The following is a 15,493-nucleotide window of genomic DNA, read 5'->3' as shown; positions in this document are numbered from 1 at the left end:
CCCTCTGTTACACAATCACACACACACAGTCATTATCAGGTCTCACTGTGGTATGAAATTTTGATGAGGAAATAAAAAGCAACTGAAATCCTTATATACAAATACATACACATATACAAATACATACACATACAGATCAGCCGTAACATTAAAGCCACTGACATGTGAATAAAGTTAATTAGCATCATTATTACTGTGGCATGTGTCGAGAGGTGTGATATAGTAGGCAGCAAGTGAACAGTCAGTTCACATCAAGTTGATGTGTGGGAAGCCGGAAAAAATGGAGTGTGTAAGGATCAGAGTGACTTTGACATGGGCTGAATTGTGATGGCTAGATGACTAGGTCAGAGCATCTCCAAAACTGCAGCTCTTGTGGAGTGTTCCTGGTGGTTTATACCTAACAAAAGTGGTCCAAGGCAGAACAACCAGTGAACCAGTGTCAGAGTCACAGACACCCGAAGGCTCACTGATGTGCGAAGGCTGGTCTGTCTGGTCCGATCCCACAGAATCTGTCTCTGATAGAAAGGTGAATATATTCCACCCCTGGACAGGTGCCATTGTAATGAGATCACCGCATTTTGATTGGTGTGTATCTTATTTCCAAACAATTTACAGTATAAACAAATAGAAGTCAGTGTGATGAACAGATCCTGTGGATCATATCAGTTATCAAGTAAATTTGCCAGATTTTATGTGAAATCCCAGTACATAGTATATAGCATGTGCTGGTGTTGTTCTTTCGGCTGCTTTTGGTCCGCATGTTTCAATTTGGCACAGGTTTTATGCAGGATACCCTTCCTGGCGCAACCCTCCCATTAAACCTGGGCTTGGGTCCAGCACTGAAGGTTAACTCTTCAGTGGCTGGGTTAGCACCCTGCCCGGGAGTCGAATCCGGGCTGCGGCAATGATCCTGCTGCTGGACCACCAGGAGGCCTATAGTATATATTATGTGTATTTGGGAAAAATCATAATATTAGGCCACACCCACAATTCCTCTGGTGTTTTAGAGTTTTATTGCATTTTATCTTCTGTAGTTTGCTGGTGTTTTTTTTTTTTCATTCAAACTTTGCTGTGATGTTTCACAGAGATTCATTTGGCTTTTTTGTGTCTCTTCCTTTCTCTCTGTCTTTGTCCTAAGACCCGGTGACCGTGTTCAGGTACTCGAGGACTCAAATGAGGACTGGTGGAAGGTGAGAGCAGCTCATTTTCTAGAACATAAAAAAGTGATTAAAATAAAACCCATTTAAATAAAATAAACACTATCTGACAGCTTGCTGTATCATAGGGTGTCACCCGAAAAGTGATATTTTTAAGTGATTTTTTTTCCCATGGAGATCAGAGGCGACGCATCTTATTCAAAGACAATGCATATATCATGGAGTACGTTTTTTAATGTATAAAATTCTGAATTAAAGCAAGCTGTAAGCATAGCAGATGAGTGCTTGGTCAGCTTATCCTTTAAACAGTAAACAGGTTTTCTTTCAAGGTATCAAATTAGCAGTATTACTGAATAAAACCTCTTTATTGCGGTGTCATAACTTTCTGCAGCAAACTCTGAGCATGTTGCTCTCTCAGGATTTATTCAGGATCCCTACAGGGAAGAGATCATTTCTGTTCCAACACTTTTTTGAAGGTCTCACAGTCTGTCTAGGGGCTACATGAACTGATGAAATGAAAATAATCTGCTCAGTCTCGCTCCCTGAAGCACCATCTTTCTACTTTCAAGTTCTTTCAAATCCCTTCTAAATTCAACACTGTTCGAACGTCACAGCTCCGGTCTTCATGATCATGTGACCAACATAAGCTTCATGACATCATCAGTCCAAGAGCAGCTCTTTTTGTCACAATATATAATCTGCGTCATCTAAGTGTAATCCCTAAAAAAAAAAAACCTTTCCATGTTAATAAGTGGGAGATAGAGAAGTGAATTTTTGTCATTTTCAGAGCTCAAGTCCTCCACAGACAAATTGTGTGAGTTGTGTTTCTGCTCTAGACTAAACGTACAAATCTGCAGAACAAGCATTCAGAGTCTCACGACTAATAACTAGAAATAACCTTAAAACATGAATTACAACCACTAACCACATCCTGTGTGTATGAGACCTCCTGCTTATGTCACAGAACATAGATGCAAGATAAATTCTACTGTATAAATTCTACTACTATCAGTTGTTGAATCAAAAGATGATGAAATCGACGGACAATTTATCGCTCCTGATAAACCAAGACTGCACCCCGAGTCCACTGTCCCTCACCATGTTGTTCTTTTAGCTGGACATCTTCTGTTATTTATTTATTTGGTTGCTTGCTTGCTTGTTTCATTAGACTGGGTTGCCCGGTATGCATAATAAAAAATCAGCAATTAAAACCAGCTTAAAACCTGAAGCTGTGAACATGTCACCACAGACATGAGAATAATTAGAACAGCTCACTGAAACATAAAATAATACATTTGTACAGTAAGAATAAAAGATACAAATATTGAGACGAAAAAGAAAATAAAGTGGTTAATTTATCATTTCTTTTTAAAAACAACACTTGTGTAGGTGGCATACAACCCAACTACAAAAGACAAAAGCTAGACAGTGAGTGCAAAACAAGATGTGTGATAAACACTAGTGCGCATTTAAGCAGAAACGTCAATCAGGTGCGAACTGTCACGTGTCTCAAGTGTCGTGATCATGTGACGTACCCTAGATAACTGGGAGTCTTAACTCAAACACCCAGACAGTTTTGGCGGCTCTGGCACTGAGCCCTTAAACATTCAAGAACCAGGTCTGTATATTTTGTAGTTTTCTGCTCACTGGCCTCTTCTGCCCTCTCTTCCTATGGGACACTCAGCTCTAGTAGAACCACTTGTCTTGATGTTTCCAACACTGTGCTCATATCTGGCTTAAGCAATGTTTTCCAGAAACTTCAGCTGTCATCTTATCAGTGAAGAGAAACCTGACTTGGTCTGCTTTTAATTGCCGGTCACATGCTCCCAGCATACCAACTGATGCTGGACTGGGCATTGGCCAGCCAGAGCACAGACCATGTGAGCTTCTATTCCATTACATTCTGTCGTGTGGCTTAGGGTTGTTGATCATGAAGGTTGAGGGTTCAAGCTCCAGCACTGCCAAGCTGCTCCTTTTGGGTCCTTGAGCACGGCACTTAACCCTCTCTGCTCTGGGAGTGCTGTCTAATGACTGACCCTCTACACTCTGACCCTGACTTCCTAATCAGGGATATGTGAAGAAAAGAAATTCCTCTGTGCTGTAATGTATATGTGATAAATAAGGGATTCTTTCCTCTTCTTCACTGCTGGTTCTCTTCTTGTCCGTCCCTTCCTTTTCTGCCGTCCTGCATGCAATAGATTTAAGAAAAAAGAAAGGAAAAAATACTCCCTGCTGTTTAAAATCAAGAGTTCGAGCCTTCATTTCTTTACTTATGCTCCATCACTGCTGCAGCTTGGGTCCTCATTCATGATGAAAGAACATAATGGACTGAAATAGCAGCTTTATGAAAATTGAATGAAGTTTCTTCCCCTTTCATCGGGGACTCTCACTGGAACAAACAGCACACTGAGTTGTTTCCTCCCACCGCATCACTCTTATATAGTAATTTTCCTATAACGTCTGACAATCTCATACTATTGCGTGAGAGTCGGCTTTTGAGGTTCACAGCAGAGTTACTTCTTATTCTGAGTGATAATTCATTAATCATAACAATGTTCATAGATTACAGTAGTGAAAAAGTGTGTAATTCATTACAAAGTCTGTTCCAGACAGTTTGATTGACAGGGCTTACATCACTGACAGTGAAGATACAAACAGGACTGTAGAGGTGCTTTATTTTTGGCCCAGCTCTAGCGTGAGGATAGGAAAAACGCAATATTGAATGTAAGGAGTCTTATTAAAGATTCAGTATAGCAGAAAAAAAAAAGAAAAGTTCAAGCAGACGTTCCATTTGCATTTTCATTTTGGCTCCCACAAACATGCAGATGGAAATTTTGGAACCGAAGTAGAATTATGTCTGAGATTATGGGAGAAAGGGAAATGTAATTTCAGATATGTGTGGAATTAGCATGTTTTAATTAGCATTTCAATTTAAATAATGCCTGGCATATGCTGGCATAAATTGGGATAGAGGGATGATTGAAAGACTGCGTCCATTTTCAAATTGCTGTTCTGATATTTGTCCTAGACACACTTTGCTTTGGAGAGAAATATTCCCTTTTCTCTCTTTCTCTCTCTCTCTCTCTCTCTCTGTCTCTCTCTCTCTCTCTCTCTCTGTGTGTCTTAGTCTCTCTTTCTCTGTCTTTCTGTTTGATTCTTCGGACACATGATAGAAGGTTGGAAGATGCAACTAATAATGTTCTGCCAGCAATATAATTTACCAAACACACACACACACACACACACATGATCAATAGAAAAAGACCACCTTGAAGAGGATGATACAGAAATATCACCTGAAAGAAGTGAATAAGAATGCACCGTCTTCACAAGCAAACTAAAAGAGCTCTCATCAGAATTCTAAAGATGCCTCAGATATACCTTAGGTGGCCTGAAGGAATTATAAACCAGATTGGCAGATGAAATGAGAAAGATTGCAGTAAAGCATGTGCACAAATATGGACGTTTCCCCCGTACCAGACACGAGTCCACTGCTCAACTGCGATGTTTCTTTAAAATTCGCTGATCAAGAGAAAGCCTTTGACAGAGCAGACTGCGTACACTGTTACTGCCGGAGATTCTCGTATGTTTAAGGCTGAATAGGAGTGAATTTAATTCAATTCAATTTTATTTGGATAACACTGTTTGACAATGGACACACAAAGCAGCTTTACACTCTAGAAATCTATAAACTCCAGCTATAAATTATACCATTAAAATGTAAATTTATCCGTAATGATAATTGTGTAACCCGGAAATTTATTCTAGATTTAATGTGAAGTCTGTCTTGTTTAAGTTCTCTGAAGGAGATTTGAGTGCAAAATGCGCCAATTGCCAGTCCAAAGCCATCTCCCTGGTCTCTAAGTTTCACAGCAATCCCATGTATACCCAGACTGTCCATGTGGTTTATCCTCAGCAACAGAGAGCAGCCTTCGAAGTGATCAGTCTCCAAGCAGACATAGGGCATCAGGATAGAGCAGGCAGGTCCAGTGAGCAGAAGGAGTCAGGATCACTGGGATCTCAGGAGTAGCTGTCCATTTGAGATGCAGCGTGGCATAAAACAAGGATGTCCAGTCACAGTTTGGCCCTAGAGCCTCTGTTATCTCGAGTGTGAATTAACATGCAGGGATAATCAGTGTGTGGACTAGCAAGAAGATGTTGAGCTTTTAAAAAAGCTTAAAGCTTTTCAGCTGTAGTCTATGAAGGGCCATCCACTACCAGAATTCTGACCTCCTGGACTACTCTTAGACAGAGCAGACATAGCCGACAGACATAGAAAACACATCCAAAAAGGCTATCAGTGTTATAGTGAAACCAGCACTTGGAGCCTCCCAGTACAAACCCCCCAGAGAGAAGTGATCAGATATCAGCGTCATACATTATCATGTCACTAGCTGTAGTCAAAAAGCTTTTATTGTCATTTCCACCATATACAGCTGATGCAATACATAGTGAAATGAAACATTTCCCCAGGACCATAAAACAACACACACTAAAAAGTAAGTTGTCTTAGCCACATATAGCGCATAGTGTGTAACCAAGACAGACAAAACAATACACTACAGGACATACAATAGCGCTGACCAGTGTGCAGTCTGTAATTGGCCATTGTGCAAATGAGAGGATGTAAACAATAAGAGGATTCTCGTAAACATTTGTTGATGGCAGTGTTAAATAGTGATGTGTGTAGTGCTGTAGATACAGAATGCAAGGCAAAGATGAAGTGTCTAGTTTGCCTTTTTTTTTTCTTTTCTTTTTTTTTTGAGAAAACACTGGTTCATTTTGGGGCCAAAATACACAGCTGCTCAAAAAGAAAGGATTTCTTTGCTTAATTTTCTGCCAAACTAACCACCTGGCTCACATGGAGTAATAAAATGAAAGGCATTCGGACACTGAATCCCAAACTAATACATAAAATACTAATACCTGTCAGGCCGAGAAATAAATTTGCATATTTCATATTTTAATCTGAAGCAGACTGCAGGACTTCTGAAAGGATTGGTGACCGGATGGGGTTTTGTTTGACTTGTTAATGTCCTTCATAAATTCCTTCATTCAGTTCATTAATAAAATATTTTGCTAGATAAACTCTGCATAGAAAAAAAATTTGCTTCTTGTGGGGAACTTCAAGGACTTTCCACACACTCACTGATGTTAGAGGGCGTCGTTTATTATTTCCTCATTGACTCAGACTCGCATGTAATTTAATATGTCTATAATTCAAGAACCTTTTACAGGCTTTTAGTAAAATCAAGTATTTCACCTTGTACAAACACTATGGTCTCATGTTCTACACAGCAGGGAGGTAACTGTATATGTAGACACTGAAAATAAATGTTTTTTAATGGAATACAAATAGGAGGTGTAACATTAGTTTTTGTTTGTTTGTTTTGGTTGGTTTATGGGAAGATTTGATTTTACTTTCATGTGATTTGGGCCAGTGGAAATGTTTTGGTTAGGTTTGGTTTAATTTGTTTTGTTTTGTTTTGGTTTGCTTTGGTTTGCGCTAGTTGCCATGGAGAGGCACCTTTGGCTTAATCTTACAGGTCTCAGGTCCTTCAGGGCTAATGGGTGTTCTGTTCCTGGACCGCTCGTGCTCTCTCACAGCCCCTGGGACAGGCACTGACTGGTGTGTGGCAGCGTGGGTATTGACGTTACCATAGCGTCAGTCTTGACGCAGCGTCGAATTCCCTTGAAACGGAACTACAACAGGTTACGTATGTAACCTGGTTCCCTGAGAAGGGAACGAGATGCTGCATCGCTGGCCACACCCTGAGCATCCTCTTGTGCTTCCTTCAGACAAAAGGCAAGCTGAATGGATGATACCCTTATATGGACATGCTGTCGCGTATTCCTTCATCACCTGTCCTATCTGAGCCAATGAATGACAAAGAATGAGCCAATGAATGACTGAAGTGTTCCCATAGCGTCAGTCATGATGCAGCATCTCGTTCCCTTCTCAGGGAACCGGGTTACATACGTACGTAACCTGTTGTAGTTATATAGAAAGAAAGAAAAGCTCTAGCCTAAGGTTCAGTGGGGTTTTATATAAACCCTCGGGTTGTTTAGCTTTAAAGAACCCAAAAAGGTTTCCTAGTGACAACAAATGGCTGTTTTAGCATAGCATGTTCTTTGGGTTAAACTTTGTTTTTATTTGTGTATTTACATTGTCCTGCTATATTTTGTAAAATTATATTGTAAAATAATCTTTTTTTTGCATTCAGTATATTGCATTCATTTTGTTTTGAATGATTATTACTATTATTATAACAAGAAATGACTTAAGACATTATAACAAACAAAAGAGTATTTCATCTCATGTATCTGAGTGTAATATTAATTAAAGTTAGAATCTAAACTAAACAATGCAGCATTACAGATTTTTCTTTTCTTTTTTTTCTTTTTTTTTTAAATTTATTTTATTATTTTCTGTCATTTTCATTCAGCTGATTTATTTTTCAGCAGCATTATATCCAGAACCCTGTAGGGTTTTATTGAGTGAAACCTTAAAAAATGGTTCTCTATAGAACCTTTCAGCGCTTCCAAATATGATATGAAGCACCTGAAGCTTTTCTTCTAAGAGCTTTACTGACAGAAGAAGTCTACTGAAATACAATTTCCAAAGGCTCGCTTCAATAAAAATGTGCATTTCCTGCGCTTGCAGTTGACTTTCAGCTCTACATCCCTGACCCAGCATGCTGAGTTTCCCATTATCAACCCAATTTGGGTCACATCGACCCGACGTCCTGAGCTGGCCGGCAGACTAAACCCAGCACCTGAGCTATAAAAACCAAAAAACAAGCATTTTTAGAGTGGAGCCACAATCAGACACGGCTATTAGAAAATATCAGCTTTTTATGATTGATTTTAATCTACGATTCTTTTAAGCAGTAATCAGCAGTTGGCTCCTCTGGATTCATGGATAAAATGATGGTTGTATGTGTTTTAAAGGCATTTCTTTCTCAGAGCTGTTTGAAAAGCTTCACTGCAGGTTGTGGTCATGCTGATTAATTATTGTATTTAAACTCGGTGCGAATTTGTACTGTTCAGAAAACCCAAACAATGAGTCTAACGCCGTCTAATGCCTGCTTGCGTTAGCCATTCTGCAAGAAAAATCTCCAAAGGAAACGTATGAATAGGAATAAAAGATGAAACTGATCTTTTTCACGATTTTGATGCATATTTAATTTGACGAAGTGTGTTGTGACTCATACAATGTAGAGAACAAAGCTGGTGGCTGGTGGGGGTTGCTATGGTGACTGTCTCACTTGATCGTACGTGTGTGTGTGTGTGTGTGTGTCAGGGGAAGAGTCGAGACAAAGTCGGATTTTTCCCTGCTAACTTCGTGCAGCGTGTGCGTCCTGGAGAAAGAGTGTGGAAGGTCACTCAGGGTTTCCATGGCAACCGCGAGAAAGGTCAAATGACAGTAAAAGAGTTACAGGTGAGTTCACACTCGCAACATTTTAAACGACTTAAAAGACTTTCTTTTTTCTCCTTTTTTTTGCTGTTTGATTTGATTAGGTTTCATGTTGCACATAATGTTGAAAAAAATGGTGGCTGAGAAGCGTGTAGTGCTGAAAAGCTCCTTGTAAAATAGTCACAGAAAAAGGTCAACCAACCTAATAAATAGAGTTTTTCTCTTCTTTTTTTTCTAGATTTGTTCTAGAAACTAATAGCCGGGAGTCTCAGGTGTCCAGGCAGCTGATTTCTTGCCATCGCTGGCTGGGATTCATTCATATTTTCACATATTTCAAATATCATTTCAAAAGCATTCCTACAGAAGTCTAGAAAAGCCATGAGTTGTTGTTTTTGGGGGGTTTTTTTCCTTCTTGTAATCACAAATCAGTTGTATATTAGAATAACATCGTTATGCTCAGAGATACACTGGTGTATACACTGGAGTCTACAGCCATTCCAGCCTGCTTACGAAGCTCCCCATTCCTCTCATGTGCCGCAAACCAATCAAATCTCTGAGCCGCCATCTCGCAGACATCATGTCATTACCGTGGAGACGTCCGTCTGCCTGATTGCCTAGCAATGAAACCGGACACCCGTTCAAGACCCGCTCTGTTTTCTCTGATATCAGCCCTGATTACAGGAAACACCAAGATGTACAGTATCTCTAATCCATGATGCTCGTCCATGATGTACAGTATGTCTAATCCATGATGCTCCTCCATAATGTACAGTATCTCTAATCCATGATGCTCCTCCATAATGTACAGTATCTCTAATCCATGATGCTCGTCCATGATGTACAGTATCTCTAATCCATGATGCTCATCCATGATGTACAGTATCTCTAATCCATGATGCTCGTCCATGATGTACAGTATCTCTAATCCATGATGCTTGTCCATAATGTACAGTATCTGTAATCCATTATGCTCATCCATGATGTACGGTATCTCTAATCCATGATGCTCCTCAAAGATATACAGTATGTCTAATCCATGATGCTCCTCCATAATGTACAGTATCTCTAATCCATTATGCCCATCCATGATGTACAGTATTTCTAATCCATGATGCTCGTCCATGATGTACGGTATGTCTAATCCATGATGCTCGTCCATGATGTACGGTATCTCTAATCCATGATGCTCCTCCATAATGTACAGTATCTCTAATCCATGATGCTCGTCCATGATGTACAGTATCTCTAATCCATGATGCTCGTCCATGATGTATAGTATGTCTAATCCATGATGCTCCTCCATAATGTACAGTATCTCTAATCCATGATGCTCGTCCATGATGTACAGTATCTCTAATCCATGATGCTCGTCCATGATGTATAGTATGTCTAATCCATGATGCTCCTCCATAATGTACAGTATCTCTAATCCATGATGCTCGTCCATGATGTACAGTATCTCTAATCCATGATGCTCGTCCATGATGTATAGTATGTCTAATCCATGATGCTCCTCCATAATGTACAGTATCTCTAATCCATGATGCTCGTCCATGATGTACAGTATCTCTAATCCATGATGCTCGTTCATGATGTACAGTATCTCTAATCCATGATGCTCGTCCATGATGTACAGTATCTCTAATCCATGATGCTTGTCCATGATGTACAGTATCTCTAATCCATGATGCTCCTCCATAATGTACAGTATCTCTAATCCATGATGCTTGTCCATGATGTACAGTACCTCTAATCCATGATGCTCCTCAAAGATGTACAGTATCTCTAATCCATGATGCTTGTCCATGGTGTACAGTATCTCTAATCCATGATGCTTGTCCATGATGTACAGTACCTCTAATCCATGATGCTCCTCAAAGATGTACAGTATGTCTAATCCATGATGCTTGTCCATGGTGTACAGTATGTCTCTTCCTGCATCTGAGAATTTCAGAATTTGTTTTTAAAGGTACAGATCTTGGAAGGGAAGGTCACTCTCTCAGGTGTAAAAATGTAAAATTAACATGTCTCCACTGTGCAGATTAATTAACGTGTAACGCACATTCAGTGAAAGGGTTTTTGAATTTGATTTTTGGCACAGGTTTTACACCAGATACCCTTCCTGACGCAACCCTCCCACTTCATCCAGGCTTGAGACCAGCACTGAGAATTAACCCATCAGTGGATTGGTTGATTCCTTGCCCAAGAATCAGGATCCTGCTGCTGGACCATCAGGTCACAGCTGTATGCCTGTAGTGTGCCTAATACCAGTGTTGTGATGAAATACTAATTATTACAGTAGTATACGGCTTGCGTTATGGCCTGTTTGCATATGCCGAGTGGAAATTAACTTTATTCCGCAGATCAGGTTGACTTTCATTAAGAAAGTTATTAAGAAAAAAGCAGCTCTTTTAGCATGGTGCAGTTCTCAGTACCATATTGTGAACTAGCTAGCTACAGTGTAATCTCTGGTTAAAGGAAGGAACAGTTGGTCTTCCCTGCACCTCACTTCACATTACAATGAAATTGATTTTCCTCTCTTCCCACAATCCCGCCTTGAAAGTTCGAGGGTTCCTGCTGAGCCCCCGAGTTTCTCAAAAGGCTCTTGTTTATTTTTGGATATTTGACTTTTCAGGTTAGTCATTTTCCATCATAAAGAGAAGAAAGAGCACCACTGAGAGAATAAAGTGCTCTGGCTTTCGTTTGCGTCAAAAATAAAGCCCAAAAAAGAGGGGCAATATATATATATATATATATATATATATATATATATATATATATATATATATGTATATATTAACCTGCATGAAAGCCTTTTTTGTTTTGTATTTGTTGTATGCCACACTCCTTTGTATGCCACAGAGTTATCTGTGGATGAGTTATGTACATAATACAGCTTTGTCTGCATTTCTGAAAACAATCACAGTGATTTGGGAGCTTGAGACAGTGATCTAAGCTGAGCTGATAGATTATCAGAGAGATTATGATGACAAAAAGGACAAGGTGAATAGAAGAGGAGGAGGAAGAGGAGGGTAGGCTGAATATCAAATAAGTGCATCAGGGCTATAAGTATAACTCATTCTGTTTCAGATCTGCGTTGGGAAAGAGGAGGAAACCGACGGCTTTTTGAAGCTGACCAGCGGAAAGAAGAGAGGACTCGTACCCTCCAAGTGTGTAGTGGAGATATGAACAACCTCCCTGCCATACACACACACACACACACACACACACACACATACATACATATACGATGACGGCAGGGACACACTCTCATACACCAGCAAGCATCATGGGATGGAAGTGCACTTGCCTTCGCTCACTTCCTTTCACTCGGCTATGAGAATGAGACTTGAAGGAATGATCATCAGGAATGACGTGTTTGGCTGATCCTGACCTCTGACCTCAGGCACACGTGACCAGTGGAACAGTTTTGTTTCGGTTGATGACAATGTATCTGTTTGCTGTATGAGTTTGTGTATGTGTGTGGGGGCGTTGGGGGACTCAAACATTACAGTAGCAAGCAGGAGCTGTGTCAAATCCCACATGTGAGTTAGAATCACTGAAAGACAGCAACAGATTCAGTGCAGGAAAAAAGAGGCCTGTTAAGTGTCCCATCATGCACCACCAGGTTTAGAGGAGATCCAGAGACCCGTCATGGAGAAGACGGGCTAAACAAATAAATAGCTGTATAAGTGTTGGGATCGTAATTGAATTAGACTAGATCAAATCCTACTTCATATTTCTATAACTGTCTGTAATTCCTTTGTGCTTATTACTGAGTCTACACACGTTTCTGCACAATCCTATAAACCACCTCTGTACGCTTAAACAGAGCAGACGTGTTTCCAACGTGTTAGGGATTTCTTTATCGCAGGGTTTTTCTTCATCTGGTTTCTGGGGCAGTGATAATATTCATATTTCATTGGTGAATTAGGGAAGGAAAAGCATTTAGGGTTCGGGTTAAATGTCAGTGCAGATATCTGGAGCACTAACACACACATAAACAGAGTTATTGTGTTAAACCCCGACAGTTTAGTCACGAAACACAGAGCTCAATGCAGAAATCCAGAGGAGTAACGTCGCTGTTCAATGTATAGTTTATATACTTAATATAACGCTAACCAAAATGATCCTCACCATCACTGCTGGTACCATTAACACACTTAAAGTGGGGCTTTCTGTCCTTGACTACATAGTGAACACTTTTCAGTGTGAGAGCTGAGACACGGCGTGTTATTAATTGAAATATACAGCAGCACAACTATTTGTGGTAGGAGAGAAAAATGGAAGCGTTCAGATTTTACACCAAGATGTTGAGATTTGAGAATGAATAATAAAATACAATGGACCACAAATAACATTCAGTTCTGGCCTAAATACAGTTTTTAGTAATGTAGCTGAGCGATTTTCCGAAAAATGTAGCTTTTCAGATACAATGCTGTCTTTTTTTCCCCATCAAGAAGCAAGAGTACGAAATCTGACCTCAGGTATAAACACCTAATATGCTCAAACAGCAATTTCATTCAAAAGTTACACAATAAAAGTAAACATATAATGCACATTAACATTAACTGTGTAGATTTTTCCAGAAATGAAGTGAAACATGAATAGCAGTTTACAGTGTAAACATACATAGTAATGTTATTTGCTAATGGCTCCAAGAGGCTAATGGCTACAAAACTGATAAACAAATGAAAAAATAAATAAATAAATAAATCTCTGTTATGGCAAATGTTAGTACCTTTAGTAAAAATAAAATTAAATAAAAAAAATAAATAAAAACTAGCCTCATTGTTTCTCAGTAGCTTGTAGTGTAGCTAGCTACTTTAGCTAGCTAGCTTCATAGCTTACAACTGCATCAGTATTTTCCCAGAACAGCCTCAAAGCCTTTGAGCGTCCTCTTATACAACCATTACACTTTTTCAAATAATTAAAAAAAAGACATTTTCTGTCCATTATCCGTGCGTTCTATCCATTTATTTTTTTCTTGTAGAATGTCTGAACCTAGTTTCTCTTCTCGCTAACGTTGTAAACAATCTTTCCCTCCTCTGCTTTGTTTTTTCTCTCTCTTGAAGTTGCTAAGAGTAAAATAATGTTAAACCAGTAAGCAAAGCTATCATCTGAATTGCAGCAGCGCTAGCATCAGACCCACTCGAAACCTAGAAACCTGACATGTCTGACTTCACCAGCTCTGAAACGATTAAGGAAACAGTATAAGAAGTGTTTGTTTGATGCTGGAGTCAGACTTTGACTTTTTCAGTCAGTGTACATCTTTAAGAATTTGGAATTTGATATGTCACTTGTGGGGACGTTTTTACTCTTTTACTCTACTGTTTCAAGTGTTTAAAGAAAACTCAGAAGAGCTCAGGTGTTCAGGTGGTTTTTATATATGATAAAATCGCTGAATTCCTGAATATCTGTTCTGTACACTTCTACACTGACACACCGTGAAATAAAATGAAATAAAAAAAAAAGTTCTGAATCAGCGTAGGATGTTATGTATACTGCCTGGAGTGTGTGTTTAATGGAAGTTGTTTATTTATTCATTCATCCCAGCGTTTTGCTTTTCCTGGTGGTTATGTAGATCAGACATGATGTGAGATCTTGGGTCTTGGGTCTGCCCCAGGGGCACAGCTCCAGGAGGTTACCCTGTATGATGCCCAAACCCCCTCAGATAACTGCTGGTGATTAAAGAGTCCAGCAACCCAGCAGGGGAACCTCATGTCTGTGTCTGTGTATACACACATACACACACACATACACACACACACACACATACAAACACACACACATACACACATAAATACAGCAATTTTATTCCTGAGCTTTGTGATGTATAAGTTGTTCAGCACAGAGTGAGACCATGTAAAAATGATAAAGGGCACATCAGACTGAGGCAGAGATGCAGCTGTGAACTGAGAACAGAAACAGCATTAGCATTAAAGATGAGGAAAAAAATCCACATTTTCATATTAATAGCGTGAACCTGTTAATAAACGTGTTTCTGTCACAGACACTGTACGTGAGTCATTCATGACGTGTAGAGAAAAGAAGTGCACAGTGGATTTATATTTTATTATTATAACATCAGCCTGTTACACCCACTTCATTCAGCAAACAGTGACTCCGCCCACTTTACTTTACTCTCCTAGCTCCACCCACTTCACGAAGACATCATTTGCTTGCCCAGTTCACATTCATATCAGCTGCTACACCCACTTCACTCATAACCAGTGACTCCACCCACTTCCCTTAGCCACCCTTGACTATGCCACATTTAGCCACCAGTTGCTCCACCCACTTAACCACACACTTCAGTCAGCCACCAGTTGCTCCAGTCATTTTAATCAGCCACCAGTTTTGCTCTGCCCACTTTACTTGTCTATTTCCCAACTCCGCCCACTTTAGTCAGCCACCAGTTTTGCTCTGCCCACCTCACTGATCTATTTCCCAACTCCGCCCACTTCAGTCAGGCACCAGTTGCCTCACCCACTTCTCCACCCACCTCCCTAATCCATCGCCCAGCTCCACCCACTTCACTTAGCCATCACTAGGCTCCGTACACTTGACAGACATCACTAGGCCCCACCCACATAACTTAGTTACAGGTTTCTGTAGTCTCATATCTTTAGATATGAGAAAAGAAGTTTATTTAGAAAAGAAGAAATATTTATTTCTTTTCTGTATGCTGTTCAATTGCCGTTTAATTTAGATATAACGATTAAACCTTTTAATTTGCTGAAAAATCACATCAACACACACAACACACACAAACACACACACACACACACACACACACACATACACACACACACACAAATGCTGTCTCTCTTGTGCGGTGTGGAAAATTACACTTTGCATATTGAGAGTAAATGTGAGATTTAGGTTGAATTATAATGTAATAAAAACCCTGTTTGTA

General features: G+C 39.7%; 1 protein-coding gene across 2 annotated transcripts in view; it reads left to right on the top strand.

The window, feature by feature from the left end:
- Positions 1-14,586, top strand: part of LOC131363164 (SH3 and cysteine-rich domain-containing protein 2-like) — a 40,426-nt gene extending 25,840 nt beyond the window's left edge. The window contains exons 9-11 of one of the 2 annotated variants that reach the window (XM_058405452.1): positions 1,139-1,190; positions 8,461-8,598; positions 11,665-14,586. In XM_058405452.1, the coding sequence (XP_058261435.1) occupies positions 1,139-1,190; positions 8,461-8,598; positions 11,665-11,763 (289 nt within the window). In that variant the 3' untranslated portion in view covers positions 11,764-14,586. Of the gene's footprint in view, positions 1-1,138; positions 1,191-8,460; positions 8,599-8,812; positions 11,329-11,664 lie in introns of those variants that run through there. The other variant, XM_058405453.1, reaches the window with a different exon arrangement.
- Positions 14,587-15,493: the final 907 nt, after the last annotated feature.

This window comes from Hemibagrus wyckioides, linkage group LG13 (genome assembly GCF_019097595.1).
Source record: "Hemibagrus wyckioides isolate EC202008001 linkage group LG13, SWU_Hwy_1.0, whole genome shotgun sequence".
Lineage (NCBI taxonomy): Eukaryota > Metazoa > Chordata > Actinopteri > Siluriformes > Bagridae > Hemibagrus > Hemibagrus wyckioides.
This window is presented reverse-complemented; position numbering and strand designations above follow the sequence as displayed.